General features: G+C 40.8%; 1 protein-coding gene across 3 annotated transcripts; it reads right to left on the reverse strand.

The window, feature by feature from the left end:
• Positions 1–320: 320 nt before the first annotated feature.
• IST1 (IST1 factor associated with ESCRT-III) lies at positions 321–11,287 on the reverse strand. Of its 3 annotated transcripts, none has more exons than XM_075189131.1 (10): positions 11,152–11,287; positions 6,690–6,792; positions 6,325–6,505; positions 6,140–6,227; positions 5,557–5,640; positions 4,525–4,635; positions 2,461–2,655; positions 1,683–1,793; positions 1,115–1,160; positions 321–1,025 (listed from the first exon to the last, which is right to left on the reverse strand). In XM_075189131.1, the coding sequence occupies exons 2-10, from the start codon at positions 6,775–6,777 to the stop codon at positions 835–837; spliced, it is 1,095 nt and encodes a 364-aa protein (XP_075045232.1). In that variant the 5' UTR covers positions 6,778–6,792; positions 11,152–11,287; the 3' UTR covers positions 321–834. The 3 variants fall into 3 exon arrangements, with proteins under 3 accessions (XP_075045232.1, XP_075045231.1, XP_075045230.1); XM_075189130.1 differs by having other exon boundaries at positions 1,683–1,796; positions 6,690–6,789; positions 11,152–11,286; XM_075189129.1 differs by having other exon boundaries at positions 1,683–1,796; positions 11,152–11,286.
• Positions 11,288–22,562: the final 11,275 nt, after the last annotated feature.

The following is a 22,562-nucleotide window of genomic DNA, read 5'->3' on the forward strand; positions in this document are numbered from 1 at the left end:
AATATGTATAACATTTGATTAGTTCCAAAGGCAAACATATATTCATGCCACTTGTATAGTACACACGCATATACCAGCACAGCAGGTCTGTTGTATCCAACATCAATTAACAAATCTATCTGGAAAAGGTGGAGTTTCCCTTTAAATATTAGGAATGTATGAATCGGTTATCTTCCATATTGTCAGCAATTGTTCTCTATCATTAGTCATTTGTCTCAAGCTCGTACCGACAATCACAAAGATGGGTACAGAACAACACAACGTCACTCACGATTGCAGCCTTATTAAAATTATTATCCGTTCTGATAACACTCAACAAATTCAAGAAGGCCTCAGCTTTATTTTAAAGAAGTACACGCATAAAACAAGCCAGTAAATGTTATGTACAAAGATTACAAAATCAGGTAGCGCGAGTAGACGATTAAGGTATTAGCAGAAGTTAAGTCCTTTGTGTCTCGTTTTATGACATTTCCCGTCAGATCTCAGACGTTCATGGAGGACACAGGAAAAAAAAAATGGCATCTTTGGAGAAATGGATTCTTGGTGTAGAATTAAGGCCAGAAGCCTCTGGTTATCAATTTATATACAGCAGTATGCATCTATCCTCTCGCCCTTTTATACAAAAGCCAATAGCCATCTGATTCTCAGTGTAGGGGTAATAAGGTCAAGACTTGCACCGGGGAGAATCAGTTTCCTCCCTTATAGACGGGAATCTCAAGGGGAGCAAGGAGCTGCTCCTTGTATAATTCACAAGAGATGTTAAAGATTTGAAATTTCTCCTCCAAAAAGGTCAGGTCAACAAGTGTACCGAGAGTAGAGACTTGATCCTACTTCTTAGGTCTTCTTCTTCAATTCCTCAAACCTACGTGACAGGTCATCAAAATCAATATCTTCAGAATTGGACGTGCCAGCTCCAGCAGAAGCAGCGGGGAGCGTGTCAGGAACAGAGGGTAACTCTGGGAGGACAAAGTTGTCCGGCATTTTTGACCTTGGTTTAGCGACAGGTAGCCCATTACTTCCAGGACCTGAGGAATCAACAAACATTGTTCACCGTATATCCACAACACTAACTACTTACGATCACCATGAATTATGCACAGCTTTGACTACTTACCATCATGAGCAGGAGGAGCGTTTGCACGCGGCCCATCATGACCAATCTGTCGGAAAAAGGGGATGGTTTAGTGTGAACAAGAAGATGCAATAGGATTTGTCAAGTATTTAACAGAATCTTCTGTACGGTCCATTGACTGACCTTCGCCCTTGCAAACCAGCAATGAAGACTAAATTGATCTAGAACTATATATACACAAAGGTAAAGTTTAGTTACATATGGTGAGAGCCAGTTGGACAGTTTGGGCATTTCTAAGCATTTTTATTACATATATTTCAATGGGAACTTTTCTTTCCTGGTTCAATAAAATGCCAGGTTGGCTCCGAGATTTGTCAGACATCTACATTGGCTAATTATCTCCTATCCTGATGATGGTGTTGTCCAACATTAAAAAAATGTAACCTGCAGTGGTTTTCCGTGGTACTGGGCACCACCTTGGATGACCAGATCAGTCCTATGTAGCACCAGTTAGTTACAAAGCCTTGGCCTATAAAACATCCCATTGCTGACACCAACTATTAGTCCTCATTCCGATTTAGTAGAGACTGAAATATCCTCTGCTACTTACAGAATCATATGTAGGAGGCATGTTTGGTAGAGGTGGTGGTCCTATACCAATTGGCGGAGGATTCTGGTGGGCAAAAGGCTGAAAGATTCCCATAGGTGGTCCATTGAAGGCCTCCTTAGGACAAAAAAAAAACATTACTTCAGTAATCATTTAATAAAAACATCTTTTTTTAAATTATCACGATTGGCATTCCTGCATATTTGCCAAAATAAAAGTAGCATCACACAAAAGGAGTGCTCCAGTATCAAAACCCTTGAATCCTACTGGTTGGTGTCAAAATTTGGGAATGCTCAGGAAATGTGTGTACAAACAATGCAGAGATATAAGATCTGAATACATGTGTTAATATAATCAACATGTTTTTTTGTTATAAAAAAAAAATCTTCATCAGTTCACTATAATATTCCTTTTGTCCCCATAAAAAAAAAATAATCCACATAGCCATACAAGACACAAGACACCCCAACCTTTCTAAGGTTGGGATTAACGTGTCAGAACTATTGTTGCCCAATGCATTATCCTTTGTGGATCATAAAGTAGTGCGCAAATTAAGCTTTCGTAGAAGGCATTTCAACATATTTATTGGACAATGGCTGTGGTTTTAGCGCTTTTTGATATACATGATAAAAGATACCCAGCAGCAATTTACATTTCAACAAAGTCTCAGTAGAGAGTTAGGTTAACAATTACTGTTCTGTACATAAAACAGTTGTGTGAAGTTAACCTTTAGGAGATACAAGTGCACACGAGACAGAAGTCAGCAGTAGCACATACATACCGCTCCACCAGGTGCAGGGTAAGAGAATGGAATTGTGGGAGTAGGCATGTGCATAGCGGGCACAGTTGGCAATGGCATAGCGAATCCACCACCCCCTCCACCACCGCCTCCTCCTCCACCTCCGCCTCCTCTCTTTAGGTCGTCTGACAATCCAACATCTATAAGATCAGCCTCGACTCCCATGGGAACCTCTGCCTTTTAAAAAAAAAACACAAATACAATTAATGGAGGTTAGAGAAAGAAAGCAAAGTCTACACCTCATGGTCTCTTGATGGGGTCACAGAGTTTAATATATGTATAATACAAAAAGGGATGTCCTCCCTCGCGGACACAAGTATCAGTCAAGAAGGGGGAGGGGAGGACAACTATATAATTAAGAGGACAGTCAATGAAAAACTGTGCGTGAAGAGAAGACAGGATGCAGCAGTACCGTCACAAAAGATGCAATAACCCATGGGGGGAATAAAGGTTTTGCAGTGGGCGACAAAACGTTATGGTGGGAGCAGATGAGTCCACAGTGATGACTATAGCACTACAGGATAAAGCTTATGTGACAGTATTCAACTGCAGGGTATAAGAGCATCTCACTGCGACTCCTACTGAGGAACAGCAGCCGTCAGAATTACACTTACAAATGAAAAAAAAAAATACTTTTGTCCTAAAACGAAGGCACTCAGAGGGGAAGAATTAAAACTTCTTAATCTTTATTGTTATACATTAAAGTAAATAGCAAACATCACAATTTACCAACAAAATTACTGAAAGAAAAGTGGTATAATGATCAAAATGAAGTCAATATTATTATTTTAGGTGTCCAATTGTGATAAGGTCTAATACGATTCAAGTTAATCGTTATACGTTAGTTATTTACTATTGGCCTTCTCAAGTGTTGAGTTTTAATTCTATCGTTCCAAATATATATTGTGTTAAATTATTACAAGGGAATCCTAAGCAGAAGGAAGAGAGCATTGGGTAAAATGAGGAATTAATCAGTGCTACATTCTCTTTCATTAGTTCCATAAGAATGTGGAATACAGGGATTCCTCACAATCAAAGGGATAGATTCAATAAAACAGGAAAAGTGGAGGTGTTGACCACAGCAACCAATCAGACTTTAGTTATTATTTATCTAGTAGAATCCAGAAAATGATAGCTGGACTCTGATTGGTTGCTACGGGCAACACCTCCAGCTTTAGGAAATTACACTACAGAGTCACCAGTATGTTAATTGGGAGCTACTGGTATACAAACTGTTGTAAACTATGCAGACTCCCCCGCTCCAAACACAACTGGAATACTTCCAACCTACAAACTGCATCTTCAGCTGATAGTGTCTGCATTCAATAAATAGCAAACGCTTTATGTCATCCACTTCCTTCTCTTTACAGCAACAGGTCTGTTTTTACAAGGTGAAGATCTGTTAAACTTTACTTCACCCCCTCCTCCCCCATGTCCACCTTCCTTCTATTCCCAATGGCCAACCTCAGGCCCTGACAGATTGACAGCTCAGTGACTCATCCACTCCCTCCCCTGTAGGGAATGTACTGTACGTCCACAATCAAGGACAATGCACTCTTGGGAGGAGTTTTGCACAGGTAATGCCTGAGCACTGTAGCCACCTGGTGCTAAAATAATACAGTGCAATTACTGTATACAGTAAGTGTGCACGAAACTAGACAAACTAGGACATTTCCCAGTGATGGAACGGTAATTGCTTTAATATTAAATACCCACCAACCTATTGATCACTCAAAATGCTGCCAAACAGGTTCAAAAGGACATTTATGGGCAAACTAGAGTGAAATACACAAAAACTGCATAGAAATCTATTGGTTTATTGTACAAAAGAACAGGGGTTGAAACGTTCCCACTATAGATTTGAATGATGATTTGTACAGCTCTGTTGTTGAAAATATAATTATTACTAACTCTTCAGCATTCAACTGAATGAAACCTACAATGCACTGGCTGAAAATAATGCGGGTGGCAGTAAACAGGGATCACACAGGGTCAAATGGAGATAAGTTTAGACAGTGATTTAAACATCCGAAGATCTTCACCTACCATAACCACAGAATCCGGTTCATAGGCGACATTGTAATTCTTAGCTATCTCAATTAGGTATCTCTCCACCAGGATTTTGGGAGGAGCCTCTACGCTCAGCTTGTGCATCAACTATAGGAAAGGAAAGGACATTGTCAGGTGCCCCACAAACCAAACTCTACGTGCTAAACATATGAAACACAAAAATTAACCATGTATAGTAAAATCTGCAACATTGCTATATAATATCGGAGCTGAAAATGCAGTTCTTTTAAATTAATTAGCGCATACCCATCTACAGCGACAAGATAGGCACCTATAATAAGGGGCATATTCAATTAGCTTTCCGGTCCGCGGGATCGCGCCGCGAAGTCACTCCACGGAACCGCAATAACGTGTATTTTCGTTCGCACCCCATAGGGTTGCGTACAAAAATCTGCGTTATTGTGGTACCGTATTACCGGCAATACTGCGCAGGATTCGCGGTAACCGGAAAGCTAATTTAATATGCCCCTAAAAGTTTGTTTCTGCAACAGGGTTTTTATCTCTCTGACATTTGCATCTACGGATAATGCTGGCTATATACTGCTGTAACTAGACACACCTATGGATATATATCATAGTTGCCTATTCTCCCAGAACATCCGGGAGACTCCAAAATTTTTGGGAGTTCTCCGGGACTTCCAGGAGAGCAGGGCAACCTCCCACATCCAACCCAGTTCATTACGGAAGTGGGTGGGTTCAGGGCTAATTGCGTCATCCTGACCCCACCACCGGTTGTAATAAGACAAATTGATATAGTTTAGCAGAGGGGCGGGGCTTAATGAAGCGATTCACGTGGTCACGCCCCCAGGACGCAGCAGCGAGATTTCCCCTCCCAGAGGGAAGATCTCCAAAGTTGACAAGTATGATATATATGTTCTGTGAAAGCAGTCACAGCAGATTTGAATTTGGGTGTGCAGGGCAGTTCCTGTATATTGGTGCAAAACGCTTAAACTCTCCTTATTATTTGACAAACAGCATTAAGAGATGTGTAAACATTCTCCGACATACCCGGTCATTGACTGTCCCGATCTGGTTCGTCCTGCACAGCTTGCCGTATTCTTTACTATATTTGGCACATAGCTGATCTGCAACCTGAAAAAGGAGGAAATGTTACAGATCAGACAGTAACACTAATCTAACTTCATCATCATCACTATTTATTTATATAGCGCCACCAATTCTGCAGTGCTGTACAAAGAACGATCAGTCCGTGCCCCATTGGAGCTTACAGTCTAAATTCCCTAACATACACACACACACACACACACACACACACACAGACACAGACACAGACACAGACACAGACACAGACACAGACACAGACACAGACACAGACAGACTAGGGTCAATTTGCTAGCAGCCAATTAACCTACCAGTATGTTTTTGGAGTGTGGGATGGAACCGGAGCACCCGGAGGAAACCCACGCAAACACGGGGAGAACATACAAACTCCACACAGATAAGGCCATGGTCGGGAATTGAACTCATGACCCCAGTGCTGTGAGGCAGAAGTGCTAACCACTGAGCTGGGCTGGGGACGTCTGTCCACCACCCCTGCATGACCATGGCAGTAGATCTAGGTTTGACTCACTATTTTCAGCTCAGAGACTTCAGTCTGCAGACGTGGGGCAGCCCAGATGAGGGTGGACACTGCTTCAGACAGTCCTGGGTCTAGCTCTCTGGAGAAGAGAAAATATATAGAAAAAGGATCAATTATTACAATTTTACAAACTGATCAGACCTTCTGCCACATAACACTATGATGCCAACCCTTACTTCATGGACTGGATTAACCCAAACCGTGCCAGGAGCAGGTCACAGTACAGTTCCAGGATCTCCATGGCCTCCACCAGATAATCTTCTCGGATAATGTGCTCCACCCGGATCCGCGCTCTCTCATCCTTCCCCGTGGATAAATAGTCCGCAATCTCCTTCCTGGCCTTTTGTGCCAACTCCGCTGCAGGGACATAGAATATCTTATATCGGACACAGAGACTAAAGTCACATTAACTACGATTGGTGGAAAACCAGCCGTTCTATATTAGTTTTATGTACAACAAAGACCATGATCCTTTGCTCAACGTAGAGCTGAGAATCATAGGGGCCATTGTTAAAATACAATATATCCAAGATTTGCTCACTTTTCTTTTTCTCCAGGAGTTTCAGTCTGTTTATAACAAGTCTGAGATTCACTCGAAGACGCTCGGACTTGAACCCAGAACCCAACATGGTGTTTGTCTCCTGCTATGAGAGAGAGAGAGTCCCAATGAAAAGACATTAGTCACAACAATCTGCTCCAATGTATAAGTATTATGCTTTTACATAATCTCTGCCAAGATGGAATTAAAAATCAAATGAGCCCACGTTTTTTTTACAGGAACATGCTTATATTAAAAAGTTCCGCAAATGGCATGAGAACCAGTTAACTCTAAGGTGCCGATCCAATTTGGCCACGTTAGTTAGGATTAACACGGCGTTAGTACTATTACCTTTAATACAATAATTTTATCCCAGATTTTTACTCATAGCCTCAATAGGTGCGAGCAAAAAATCAGTGTTAAAATTACCGTACTAGCGGTATTAGTGCGAGCTTTTACCGTCCCAGTGGCAATAGTGCGCAGGCCACGTTATTCCTATAATAACACGGCCAAATTGAATTGGCTCCTAAGAGTCACAAGGATTTCATAGGGGATTCTAGATAATATAAAATTATTGTCGCAGCCTAAGAAAACGGAGAATTGAACACATGAAATTATAGCTTTGTACACTACATTATGTTTCGCGTACAAACTTATTTGCTCTTATATATATATTCCATGTCAGAGAATATGAACAGAGTCTATACTGGAGGTGTGTTGCCAGTATGTCTGTACCAAAGTAAGGTCCAAGATCAGTGTTCTGGGGTTCACCAATTTCCAGATATGCATACACCTCTGAGGGATCCCTGAACAATTGCACACAGACAGTTGGGATCACATAAAGTTGACCATCATTGCTCTAGACTACAACTAAGGATTCAGTCTGGTGTGTAGTGAGGATATTTTCTCCCCATCAGGTTTGCTTAACATCTGGTACACACAGGCATCAAAAGGGCTCTAGTTTAAAGCACAAGTAAAACCCTTAACTTTGTTCTGGGTCTAACAGAGCGTTAAAAGTGTTCTCAAAACTTCCCTGCAGCATAGGCTGCCATGTACATAATGAGTTCTCAAAACTATATTGCACTGTACTGAGCGGCCAACTCATCTGAACACTGCAGGCAGCTGACTCAAAGTGTACGTTTTTCAGAAAGTGTGTGTACAGGTCCGTTATTTATGGGACTACCAGCATTAAAGTGCATTTAATAGGCTTTAAGAATGTGTGTTAAGTACATGAAATTAATACCTGTTTATACAATGGCTGTAAAACCCTCAGGCTTGACACATGCATAAAAAAAAATATCAGTTTGTTTGGTAAGGTTATTAAACATTTATATGGTCCACGCTGACCTTTGTACCTTTTTAGATGGTCCATCCTTGGTTCCATTATAGCATTAAAATACTAGCTCTACTACTAGAATGGTATCGCAACATACACTGTATAACATACATTGGCACCAACGAAAATGTATTCCACGACAAAAGCTGCAATAAGATGCAATGTATATTTAAGCCCTGAGAAGGCCATTGGTAGAATAGATATATAGTAGCATAAACCAGGACGTTACCGCATGGCTCAGAATTACACAGATTTATGGACACAGACAATAATAAGAACTTGAGCATAAAACATAGAATTTAATGGCAGATAAGAGCCACTTGGCCCATCTCGTTTGCCCATTTTTTAACCTATGGAAAACAAATGTGTTTGTTTGCTACATTGGTTAAAAGCCACAAAGTGTCATGCAAGTGGTTACTGTCTATGTCCGGTTTGGTAACCTGTGGACACGAGAGTGGAAGTATCAGAAAACTGCAAAAGGTGCTCAACCCTCCAATCAGATCCCGTTATTTTTCCAGAACAGAATTACATAGGTGTAACAAGTATTATTGTGCTTTCTGTTTTGTTTTATATATTTTGTAGTGGAACAAAGCCACACACTGACAATGCGCTCATCTAAATACTGCTCACCGGTAGCTCACTGTCTGACATATGCATACAGTGCACTATCATCAGCCAGAGCCGTAACGACGGCGGTGCGGGCGGTGCGACCGCCCAGGGCGCAAGCCCAAGGGGGCGCAGCCGCCCGTTACCTGCCTCTGTGCCCAGAAGAAACCACGCTCTAATTTAAGCAACAATTCATTCAGGGCATCAGAAGCAGTTCAGTGGAACGCATGTGCGTTCCACCGAAAGCAGGAAGTTCGGCATTTGGAACGCATTTGCGTTCCAAATGCCGAACTTCCTGTTTTCGGTGGAACGCACATGCGTTCCACTGCTTCTGATGCCCTGAATGAATTGTAACCTACCGGATACACAACTTACTCACAATTCCCGGATACACAACTTACCAAAGTGTCCCCTGTATATCCCGCACGGTAAGGTTGTGACTTTTGTAGATCTTTGTTACAGATATTACAGTGATAGGAAACGGAGGGTAGTGGAGGGAGCTGTATGTGCCTGGGATCTCCCCTCCAGACAGGATTTAGTGAGCAAAATATGAAGTTGCACTGACTTTCTTATAGAGGATTTGTCTCTAATGCTTGCTACTGATAGTAAATGTAGAATTTAGCAGATTATATACATCCAATATGATTCAGATTGTTTTGGTGAAAGGAAAAGTTGATTTCCACCTCTATAAAAATCATGTATTCTCCCCTATAAAATATCCTGTTTTTGCTTCTGTCAGTACCTTTTTGATTAAGATCTCTCATGAGACAATGTCCTTTGATTTTCCATCTGTCTTCTAATATCAATAATTTGGTTTGTACTTTAATATAGAACCAGTGCCATATATCTATATAGATATAAATGTATATACATGCATTTAGCTTTTCATGCATTTGCAAATATGTGTAACAGAATTTTTTCAGTAAAGTGCCAACTACACCCCCACATTAAGCTGGCCACACCCACTCGGCAAATGTCACGCCCACTTAGATGGGGGGCGCCGGTGCCCTGTCTCGCCCAGGGCACTAAAATGTCTAGTTACGGCACTGTCATCAGCTATTTATATAGCGCCACTGATTCCGCAGCGCTGTACAGAGAACTCACTCACATCAGTCCCTGCCCCATTAGAGCTTACAGTCTAAATTCCCTAATATACACAGAGACAGACTAGGGTCAATTTGTTAGCAGCCAATTAACCTACTAGTATGTTTTTGGAGGGTGGGAAGAAACCAGAGCACCTGGAGGAAACCCACGCAAACGCAGGGAGAACATACAAACTCCACACAGATAAGGCCATGGTCAGGAATAGAACTTATGACCCCAGTGCTGTGAGGCAGAATTGCTAACCACTGAGCCACCGTGCTGCCCTATCACATATAACCAATGTCTTCATAAGGCACTAGTATACATTCCTTTACTATCACACATACTGTACAGCTCCAACACTAATCCCTCCAAGGAGAGACAATAACTAAAGGTGCAGCACGTGACAAGAGGAAGTAGTGGGGTAAATCGGTACATGACTGCCGTATGGTGCAGGTGTGTATGGGCTTCCAAACAATGCAATAAGGAACACTGCGTCCTAGACAGGTACACACTACATTAGTTCTTAGGGTGCGTAGTAGCAGCTGCATCAAGCACCATTACCAAAACAAACACTACTGTAACTTATGGATATGTCAGACAAACAAATGCTACAAGGAATTTTAAAGGAAAAAAATATGGGCTATATATATATATATATATATATATATATATATATATATATATATATACATATATATATATATATATATATATATATACACACACACACACACACACACACACACAATACAATTACAGTATGAATGAAATGCATTAAGGTACAAAGTATACTTCATAGGATAAAGGAGAGACATCAGGAGACAAAATAATTGTATTACACAATAGCACAGGGACAGTCGCAGGCTTAAAAAATATAAACATAGCATACAAGGCTACACTGCAACATAAATAGGAAACAATGGAGGAATAAAAGGGTGAAAAGAACAAAGAACTTCTGGCTAATATGGACCCTAAAGATTATATAGGATATTTGGCTAATACACATATTGCACAACAAATATTATAACTTAAAAGCAGCCCAGTAAAGGAAAAATAATAGGAAAAGGAACATACATAGCTAGTAAGGTTGTGTGTATTATATATATATATATATATATATATATATATAAAATAACATAGGTCTAGAACAATATAACCCCTTAATAAATTGTAATTCTTACATGGGCAATAAAATAAATTTCATGATAAAAGACTCACTGTGGGGAGAAGAGAAATGAATATTGGGGAACACGACACCCTCTACTCTATACAAAATATATATATATATCTCAGGAGATACAAGACTGACACATCTTAGGATGACAGACAAGTTAGGGATACACTATTATAACCGGAACGATCCCGGAAGACTATATTTGAGGGCTGTGACCTGGGACATCCCGGTACTATACACTACAGGTGACAGTTTATACTCACCAGCTAGAGCACAGGCCCTCTGCAGCGATGTCCCGCTCTCGGGTGCTCAGACCTCACCGTGTCCGTGATCCGCCGGTTCTTACCTGTCAAACACCCCTATTGTGTCTGAGAGCGGCCCTCCGCTGACGTCACGGTCATGTGCTGGGGCGTGGGCGGGGCTGAGCTAGGGAGCAGCAGTGAGGGGATTGGTGGCAACCGCTAGGTTCTGATGACGGCACGGTCATGTGCCGGGGCGTGGGCGGGGCTTAGGAATGAAGCAGAAGTATGGGGATAGTGTCTCATGAGGTCACGGTCATGTGACAGCGTCTGTGTCGTTGGTGGGTCACGTGTGAGGAAAATGGATAAGGGAATGTTAATTGGTTGCAGTGTGGTCCTCTGCTTCCTTATTATGTCATAGCTCGTGATATATTATATATATATATATATATATATATATATATATATATATATATATATACACATACATATACACACACATACATACATATACACACATACATACACATACATATATATATATATTATAGTATAACTCTCTTGCTGCTAAGGCATTTCTTCACCATTCACTGAACCATTTTTTGGGTCATCACATTCTGACTTCAGTATCAGTAAGTCCTAGTTGCCTACTCTCCCTGACATACTTGCCAATCTTTTAATGTGCCTCTTTGGGAGATCCCCGAGGCGAGGTGGTGTGTGAAGACAAAGGGAGGGCACGGCGTTGAGAATTGAGTTATTTTAGCCCCACCCTGCGATGCAATGACGCAAAAGGGTTATCTTGTCACGGGGATGGGGCCAAAATTACGCGATTCATCAAGAATCGTGTTATGGAGGCTTCTGTCCTGCCCACTTCACTAGGAAGTGGGCAGATGCAAGAGAATGGCCTGATCGTCTGGGAGCAGTGGCGGATCCAGGGGGGGGGGGCAATCAGGGCAATCGCCCCACCCCTACCCTAGCAGCAGCATCTCATGTTCTTACGAGGTATCTTTTTACTCAACTGTTTTAAACATTCGCCTTGCACCACTACAACGATAAACAGGGAGTCCCAGCTGTGAAGCCAAGGCGTCCCAACTAAGGGGCTTATTTACTAAACTGTGGGTTTGAAAAAGTGGAGATGTTGCTTATAGCAACCAATCAGATTCTAGCTGTCATTTATTTAGTACATTCTACAAAATGACAGCTAGAATCTGATTGGTTGCTATAGGCAACATCTCCACTTTTTCAATCCCACAGTTTAGTAAATCTAGCCATAAGAGTTTGAAAGATATTCACGTGGCCCTTTTGTTTGACAAGGCTCTATACCGCCCAAGCTAAATTCCTACAGTTCTGTCGTCAATTCCACTAAAATGTATTACAAATATAGACCATCCATTTATCTGTTCTCTCAGTTATCAGAAACATATATAACAAACATTGAGGACACAATCTTTTACTTTACAGAGATAAATTCGAGATCATATATACGCTACATATAAACCTTATATACACTACATTATCGTTTACCAGGCAAGATATTATAAGAGGTTACTAAACCTCTCAGAAGAGAGTTTACAGTTGAAACCCAAAAGTGGTTGTATGAAAAACGTAATGGGAATGTAAGTGAAAGGAATTGAATAGTTTTACCATGAATGCTGTAGGAGAAGTGGCGTTAAGTGCCATACCACCATATATCCCCCACTTCCACCATTGGTGTTACACCATTAAGTCACCACAATATTTTATTGATCCTTTATTTGTATATATACATGTAATCATCCTTTATTGTGTGTGCGCGCCAAATTGAATCTCCCCCATTGAATGATGTTCATTTAAACAAAATAGCTTTTATAATTACATATAATGGACTGACCACACCCCCTCAGCAGCATGTGACTGCTGCACTCCGCGAACACACCATTCGTCCTCAGTTTTAATCTTAATATACAATCCCCATAATAATATGTAAACAAACTACAATTATAATGTAAATATTTTAATATTTATTAAGTATTGTAGTATCACTAGGCTTCGTAAGTGCCCTTACGAAGCCCAGAGAGAAAGAAAATAATTGTATTCAACATATAAAGAGGAATTAAAATGTATATTTGATCAATATTGCACAATTGACACTTTGCAGGGAAAAAAATGTTTAAAACTTGAGACTGTCCATGGAAATGAAGGACAGCTGACAGACTGCGTCTTCCCATTCCCAGGAATGTGAATTGATTGAGAATGACACAACAGACATATGCACATTTATAACATACATGCAAAACTTTCAGGAGTTGTATATTGTAGAACATAATAAATACACAAAGCTGGCACTATTATACATTTAAATTGACTATTCAAACCAACAGAAACAGCATATAGATGTCACCCGCCCCTTCATCTTTTCCAGCCTTATTATACTGTATATATTATTGTCCCCAACCCTGAGTCACATGATCCACCAGCCCCAGCTGTCACATAGGATTATGTGACTGGTCCTTCGTGAGCATAGCCCCCAACTGTCCAGATTTCGGCGGGACAGTCCCAATGTGAAGGGATTGTCCCTCCGCCCCACAGTCAGACACTTTTCTCCGCAGAAGTTGGGAGGTATGTCCCCACTTCCGATAGTGAGTGGGTGCTACACACACCCGAGGCAGGTGCCTTTGGTGACTATGGCAATTTAAAGTAAGGATGAGCGGGCTCGGATTCCGCTAATCCGAGCCCACCCGAACAGTGCGGATCCGACGGGATCCGAGCACTGTTCGGGTACTTCCGGCCGCCAAAGGAATCCGAAACGAGGCTATGACATCCAAGTCTCGCGTCGGATCTCGCGATACTCGGATGTCATAAATACTCACCTTGCGGCCGCCATCTTCATTTCGCCTGACATCAGGGAAGAGGGAGGGTGTGTAGGGTAGTGGTGCTCCTGCGTGATCAGTGCTCTGTCCTTGCTGAGTCCAGTGGTGCTTTATGCCTGTGTCCAGTGCTCTGTCCTTGCTGAGTCCAGTGGTGCTTTGGCCAGTGTCTGTCCTGCTGAGTCCAGTGGTGCTTTAGTCCTGTGCTTTGTTGTGCTAAGTCCATACAAATGTAATAATTATTAAAATCTCTTAAAAATTACTAAAAAAAATTATTTTAAAAATTATACAAAATTAATAATAAAAAAAATATTTAAGCAGTTCTACAGAATAGGTACTGCAATCTATATTACATTTAATACGTTCAATTTTTAAGCAGTGCAAGAGAATAGGTACTGCAATCTATATTACATTTACTACGTTCATTCTTTAAGCAGTTCCAGAGAATAGGTACTGCAATCTATATTACATTTACTACGTTCATTCTTTAAGCAGTTCCAGAGAATAGGTACTGCAATCTATATTACATTTACTATGTTGATTTTTTAAACAGTTCCAGAGAATAGGTACTGCAATCTATATTACATTTACTACGTTCAATTTTTAAGCAGTGCAAGAGAATAGGTACTGCAATCTATATTACAAGAGAAAGTGAGGGAGGAGCTGGTAAACCATTGCGATTCCACCAAGCATGTAGCTCTTGTGGATGAAGCCCTTCGTACGCTTTGCCAGGATCCGAGGGTGGTCACTCTTTTAAAGTCAGAGGAATACATTCTGGCCACCGTGCTCGATCCTCGGTTTAAAGCGTATGTTATGTCTCTGTTTCCGGCGGACACAAGTCTACAGAGGTGCAAAGACCTGCTGGTCAGGAAATTGTCCTCTGAAGAGGACCGTGACATGGCAACAGCTCCACCTTCATTTTCTTCCACACCTAAGGCTGCGAGGAAAAAGCTCAGTTTTCCCAAAAGAGGCACTGGCGGGGATGCTGATAACATCTGGTCCGGACTGAAGGACCTGCCAACCATTGCAGACATGTCTACTCTCGCTGCATTGGATGCTGTCACAATAGAAAAAATTGTGGATGATTACTTTGCTGACACCATCCAAGTAGACATGTCAGACAGTCCATATTGTTACTGGCAGGAAAAAAAGGCAGTTTGGAAGCCCCTGTACAAACTGGCTCTATTTTACCTGAGTTGTCCCCCCTCCAGTGTGTACTCGGAAAGAGTTTTTAGTGCAGCGGGGAACCTGGTCAGTGAGCGGAGAAGGAGGTTGCTTCCTCACAACGTTGAAAAAATGATGTTTATAAAAATGAATAATCAATTCCTCAATGAAGTACAGCACTGCCCTCCAGATACTACAGAGGGACCTGTGGTTGTGGAGTCCAGCGGGGACGAATTGATAATGTGTGATGAGGAGGAAGTACACACTGAAGGGGGAGAGGAATCAGAGGATGAGGATGAGGACGACATCTTGCCTCAGTAGAGCCTGTTTAGTTTGTACAGGGAGAGATGAATAGCTTTTTTGGTGTGGGGGCCCAAACAAACCAATCATTTCAGCCACAGTTGTTTGGTAGGCCCTGTCGCTGAAATGATTGGTTTGTTAAAGTGTGCATGTCCTATTTCAACAACATAAGGGTGAGTGGGAGGGTCCAAGGACAATTCCATCTTGCACCTTTTTATTTTCTTTGCCAGATCGTTTTGTGGGGGTCCAAACAAACCAATCATTTCAGCCACAGTTTGTTAGGCCCTTTCGCTGAAATGATTGGTTTGTTAAAGTGAGCATGTCCTATTTCAACAACATAAGGGTGGGTGGGAGGGCCCAAGGACAATTCCATCTTGCAAATCTTTTTTTTGGCGTTATGTGACCGTCCAACAGTTGTTTGCCATGAGCACAAAGTACGACAGTAGTCATCCTATGGCAAAGCGGATAACTGCGGCCTTAACAGCTATGTTGGTGTTAGTTGTGCGTCCGGTGTCCGCCATCAGTGGAGTGGGATTTAGACGGTTGATGGCTTACCCCACTTAGACTCTCCTGGGGATTTGTGGTGTCAGACAACGCCAGTAACATTGTGCGGGCATTACATATGGGCAATTTCCTTTGTGGCTCCATTATCCCAATTAAAAGGATTTTTACCTGTTGGTGTAATGATGTTATAACACTACACTTGAAAGCTTGAGCCTTTAAATTAAAAAGTCACTCTTCATTGCACGAATATTTGCAACAGGGACAGTTTTTTTGTTCCCAAAGTCAACAAATAACACTTCGACGCTGTCTGTCTTTGACATACTTGATGGGATCTCAATAATGAATGCTCTGTACCATGGTCGTCGAAAACAAGAGGTAGTGACGCGCTCGAACTACACCCTCAGTCTATATGCTGCAGAGGAGGTAGGAGCAGCCATATGTGCAGTGGAATTTAGACCAGTTGGAGGAGGTATTGTGGCCCCGGTACGAAATTGGGTATCGGGGCCACTACACTACGCAGTCCAGATAGATGCGTATCAGATATTAAACTACATTCAGTGTTGGGGCCAAATCCAAAATTAATTAAAATGACCTGTCATCGTCAAAAACAAGAGGTATTGACACGCTCGAACTACACCCTGTATATGCTGCAGAGGATGTAGGAGCAGGCAGCTGTGCAGTGGAATTGAGACCATTTGAAGGCGGAGGTATTGTGGCCCCGATACCAAATTGGGTACCGGGCCCACTCCACTACGTAGTCCAGAAAGCTACCTCGGTGCAACGGTTTGGACTAAAAACAATATTGTGAGGTGTGAGGTGTTCAGAATAGACTGGAAATTAGTGGAAATGATTGTTATTGAATGTTATTGAGGTTAATAATAGCGTAGGAGTGGAAAAAAACTGGATTTTAGTGCTTTTTATGCTTTTTTAAATATAAATCAGAACCCAAAACCTGAAATCAGAACCAAAACCTTTCGTCAGGTGTTTTGGCAAAACAAATCAGAACCCAAAACCTCAAGCTAATCAGAACCCAAAACACTAAAAGTGACCGGTGCACACCCTTTAATTTAAAGGAGGTTTTGAGAGGGGTTGGGGGTGGCCTAGCCCTTCTCGGAAGCACTAGACACGCCAAGGGGTGTGGACACATCCACTCAGATGTGCTTACGTCCCTAATGACTACATTGCAGGCCTTTCTGGAAATGGCGTGTTGCTGTCCCCATATAAGATTTCTAATTATTGTGAGGTATGTCTGTCAGCACCTTCTTGTCATAGATGGTGGGACACGCGGACTGATCCATTGTAGTGGAGGAAACAGGGAGGTGACGACTTGCGGTTGAAGCAGAGAGAAAAGGCGTCTGGCTCCAGGTACTTTGGGCAGGTCAGTATCTGTGTGGACATAGACAAAGGAACGGGCGATCGTCTACAAGTGGCACTCCTTTGGAACATAATGAATTTTATTCCAAATATATATCATAAAGATCATATGTTTATGAGGTAGCTGATATTAATCAATGTGTCCATACCGGGACTCAATCTAGTTCAAGAATCAAAAAAAACTTTAAAAAACGATATATAATTATGGGAAAACTTCAAGAGATGCTTCTGGTGCAGATAAGCTGAGAAATGCGTATGCTAAATACCAGTGCTTCATAGGACTACTTTACAGCCCTTTGACCTGTTTGATGTAAAGGACTTTGTACTAAAGAGGTGAAATTTATTTCAAACCATAGCACTGTCTTATTCTAAGGTAGAATAAGGTATCATAGGCTCTCTGTGCAGGTCACTATAGGAAGTTGCCTTTTAAATACCACTCTGCTACTTTTGCATTGTCGGCAGCTAGTCTGAATCACCGCAGCTATAGTTGAAAACATTAGTGATTAATGATGTCATCAGGAACACCAGTATTTCCACTGCTATAAAGATCAGGCACCAGCTGCCACTATCAGTGTCTTGCTCCCCGCATTCTGTTCTTAGTATTCGTCAAACTGCTGAACTCGTTCCTGGATGTTGCCTACCTGCTCTCCTGTGTACCAGACCCGGCATGGTTCTTTGACCATCGCTGCCTTGAACACTTGTGTACCGAACCCAACTGGTATCCTTGGACTCTGCTAAAACTACTTCAGTGAGCACCAAACAGGGTTATTATTCCAGAACGTCCATATTAGCGAAGCATGAATACTATATGGATTGTGGTTGACCGATTCACCAAGATGGCTTATTTTATCCCTTTAAAATAAATACCTTCAGCACCACAGACAGCTCTACTATTTTTCGAACACATCTTTCGGTTGCACGGATGCCCAACGGTCCATTGTATCAAACATGTGGACCCAATTCACAGCCCACTTCTGCAAGGACTTTTGTAAAAACGTACAGATCCATTCAGTCAGAGCAGTGAAACAATATCTTGAGCAATACATTAGAGTTTATATTGAATGTCAACAGGAGGACGGGGCAGTACTGGTACCTCTGCAAATATGTAACAGCTGTTACTATGACTTAAAACAAAAATGACATGATCCTCAAACAATATAATTTGCAAGCAGAAACATCATAGATCTACAAAGGAATATTCAGTTAACAAAAAAGTCTGTCTATCCACTAGGGACTTAACTCTGGGTCGACCATCAGCTAAATTGTTAGAAAGATTCATAGGACCGTGGCTGGGACATCCTTAAGTTTTGGATACAGGTAGGCAGATGTACTGACTTTTATTTTGTTTTATATTGATTGGGAGAATTTAAAATTAGTGGTAAATTTACACTCAATGAGACCCTGGTAAGAATGAAGAGGAAGGAGAAGGATGAAAATCATTAAGATGCTCTCAGCATTGTATATAAGTTCCTAGAATGCTCTGTATTGTATAGAGGTGACAACAATCCTCTCTATATTGTATATTGGTCACTAGGATGCTGTCTGTATTCTAATGGCCAATCAGTGAGGTTTTACAATGCCTCCGTCAATCAGACATAAACTGATCTAGTTGGCTGTTTGTGCATATGTTTGAAAGCCACCCCTGCCCCCAAGAAGAGGTACAGAGGGCATTGGGAGGATGGAACCTCATCTTGGGGGCAGGGGATTCACACCACCATGGCTGGGACATCTTAAAGTTCTGTATACTGGTAGACAGAGGTAATGTGTTTTGTTTAATATTGATTCAGAGAATTTAAAATTAACAGTAAATTTACAGTTGAGGAGACCCCATTAAGAATGAAGAGGAGAAAGGAGGAGGACGAAGATCATTAGGATGCTCTCATCATTTTATATATGTGCCTAGAATGTTCTCTATTATATTGAGGTCACAACGATCCTCTCTGTATTGTATATTGATTACTAGGATACTGTCTGTATTCTAATGGCCAATCAAAGCAGTTTTACTATTCTTCAGTCAATGAGACATAAGCTGTTCTAGTTGGCTGTTTGTGCATGTTTGAAAGCCACCCCTGCCCCCAAGAAGAGGTACAGAGGGTACTGGGAGGGTGGGACCTCTTCTTGGGTGCAAAGGGATTCACACCACTGTGGCTGGGACATCCTAAAGTTTTGTGCACAGTTAGACAGAAGCAACGTGATTTCTTTTTTTATAGTATTCTGCTATGGAAATTTTAAAGCCAGCGGAGGTTTGCAAATGGATGTACTCTAGTAAGAATGATTTATTTCACAGTGGCCAGGCTTTAGGCAGCAGCAAGGACCTCTCTTACTCCACTACTATCACTTCAGTGCTAATCCTGGGGACTGGTGGAGTAAGCTGCCCCGTCACATAACCAATGTGCGTACTCCACCCACTGGTGTGCTGACTCAGCATACTTGTGTGTACTCCACCTTCCAGTATAATGCTTCCCTGGCTTGTGTATAAGATCCGCCTTCTCTGATAGGGTCCGCCATGTGTTGCTGTGACTCCGCCTACCATTGCGTTTTACATTGGCCTTGTCTGCCACTGATGTGTTGACCCCGCCTACAGTTCATTTAGTCCTGACTACGAGGCCACTTTAACATAAGAGATATTCTCAAGAGACCCACCCAGCTTCTGTAATGCTGTTAGATAGACGTAGACAATACAAAACTGAAATGAACACTAGTGAATGGAAAATAAATGATCACCAAAAATCTTAGCCTCGTGTGTTTATTCTCATAGAAACACAGACATTATTGTAGCGGGAGATCAGTATCTGAAATTGCTCGACAAAGCAGGTACAATGCAAGAACTTTACGTACATAATCACACGCTGCCACGATTTAAACAAACATTGGTACAAATCATCACTATTTCTGACTTTGCACACACTTTCCTTAAACTAGGTGCTCCAATTTTTCATATATGAGGAAGTGGTCAGAAAACAACCTTAGACAAAATATTAAACACAAGTTAACCCGTGCATGATACTCATGCATTCTAGTCAAATCAAGATACTTAAGGTCTTAAAAAGGTTCTTGTCATGCATTTGGGCCTAGCCCAGGCCTCCTCAGGGGAAGATCGTTACTTCCCGACACAAGCGCCCTTTTTAATGTGTGTTCATGAGGTAAAATTACCTCACGAAAATGAGTTTGAGCCCTACCAAATTTCAGCCCTTTTTGAAATTTTTTTCCCACGCACACTAGGAATTTAGTAGGTCAGTGTATAACTCTGCCCAGCAGGTGGCGCTGCAACTTGTTTTTTTTTTTTCACACACACACAGACGCCACTAAGCATTTATATATTAGATATCAATCCCTATGGAGCCAGATGAGGTGACAGCAAACAAATACACAACAGGGTAGTTACTGTTATACAGGCTTTCAAAACAAAGTATTTTGTAAAGAAATATAGGACCTTATTCATGGTCGGACACAACTTGTATGAAAGTTGCGTTTTAAGAAGTAACACAAATAATTATATTATCAATATATATTATATATATTGATATATAAAACAATATATATATACTCAATTATATATTACCAATATCAACAATATACATTTTTACAATGAGTTAGACATAGTGAAAAGGTCAGCTATATAGGCATGGCTACAATGTTCCATTATCCCCATGTAATGACATTAACAGAGCTATAAAAGTACATGTTGTTATATTCCACATCTTGTGAGAAACGAGGGGCAGGCTGGTTAAGGTGATATCAAACTTGTTTCATCACAATTACATATTATACAGCCAGTGATACAGTTATAGTACAGCTGGGGGTAGTCAGCCAGCTCACAGAGCTGGAAAACACAAAAGGCGAGAGTAAGTAATCAGTTGCCTAGCAACCGCTATGTTGTAGCTAGGCAACGGTAAACAAAGGCTTTGAAGAACAGTGTAGAATAGGTATCTCTGCCTGTAAAGACATAGGAAAAAGCCTAGAAAAACACATAGTAGAAAACATGCTAAATAAGGGGGAAAAAATTAAATAGAAATGTAAATAAGCTAAATACATACTAGACCAGTCCATGCAAAAGCAAAGCAAATACAACTACAGTTAAATAAGAACAAATAAATAACTGTAAATCAAATAAAAGTAATCTGTGGAAACGTGGTGTACAAGATAGGATCAAATTCAAAATTCAAAAATAAATTGACACAGGACAGTAATGTCCACAGGTGTATATAACAAACAAAATGTAAAACTAAAAAGTTTGGAACACTGTTCTAACAAGCTCAACAAAGAAAATAATAAAAATAAACAAGTAAAATAAATAATGAAAAAAATAAATAATAAAAAATATATGGTGAAAAAACTAAAAAAAGGATATCAAATTAAAAATAAAAATATGAGAATTAAACACAGGATTGGCAATAACACTTAACCTAAAAAAGGCAAATTATCAGATAAAAAGTAAATTAAAGAAAACACTGTAATTTGAAATATTCATTGAGACCAAAGGGAGCTAACGTAATAAGCTTGTAAGATCCACTTTAGTTCCATGTGTAGAAGGAGATTGTCTCTATTGCCATCTCTCCTAAGGGGAGGGATGTGGTTGATAAGAAAGCATTTTAGACCTTTAACCAGGTGTCTCTTTTCAAGGACATGTTTGGCAAGAGGCAGATGTTTAATCTCAATTCTAGGTGTCCCATGATAAGATTTCTTAATGGAAGATCTCAGTTGTGCCAATCTTTCCTTAAGCATACGTGATGTCTTGCCTACACACTACAGGTGGCAGGGACATTGTAGGACATAAATATAATATTTGTTGTCATAGTTCAATTTATATCATATATAAAAGACCCTGCCAGTAAGAGGATGTGAAAATCATCTTCCAAATATTAAATGTTGACAGTTAACGCAACTCGTGCAGTGATAAATACCAGGGTTACTCCTAAACCAATTGCAGGTATTAGTGTTAGGAGAAGAAATAGTAAATTCCTTAGGTTGGGTCCTCTTCTATAGATAAATCTAGGTGCAGGTTGGATCTTAAAGGATAAAGATGGGTCGAAATAATATGCCAGTGTTAAATAACCATTTTGCAAATGTGTTTATACGCAGTAGTATGTGGTGATTTTCAAATTCGGTCATAAACTTGTTGGTATATGATGGTGCCATATTTGAGCCCATCGCCGTCCCCTGTAATTACAGAAAGAAATTATTCTAAATTCAGAAGTAATTTCTATTCAGTATCATTCCCATTAACAAAAGAAAAAATTTGCTTGG

This window comes from Mixophyes fleayi, chromosome 10, assembly GCF_038048845.1.
Source record: "Mixophyes fleayi isolate aMixFle1 chromosome 10, aMixFle1.hap1, whole genome shotgun sequence".
NCBI lineage: Eukaryota > Metazoa > Chordata > Amphibia > Anura > Limnodynastidae > Mixophyes > Mixophyes fleayi.

Bases quoted from the DNA above. Each gene is read 5' to 3' on its own strand.
- IST1 (XM_075189130.1), bottom strand. From the start codon at position 6,777: ATGTTGGGTTCTGGGTTCAAGTCCGAGCGTCTTCGAGTGAATCTCAGA. The intron at 2,656-4,524 runs GTAGGTGAAGAT...TTTTTTTAAAAG, and splicing joins AACCGGATTCTGTGGTTATG to GCAGAGGTTCCCATGGGAGT. The intron at 1,026-1,114 runs GTAAGTAGTCAA...TTGATTCCTCAG, and splicing joins CGCTCCTCCTGCTCATGATG to GTCCTGGAAGTAATGGGCTA.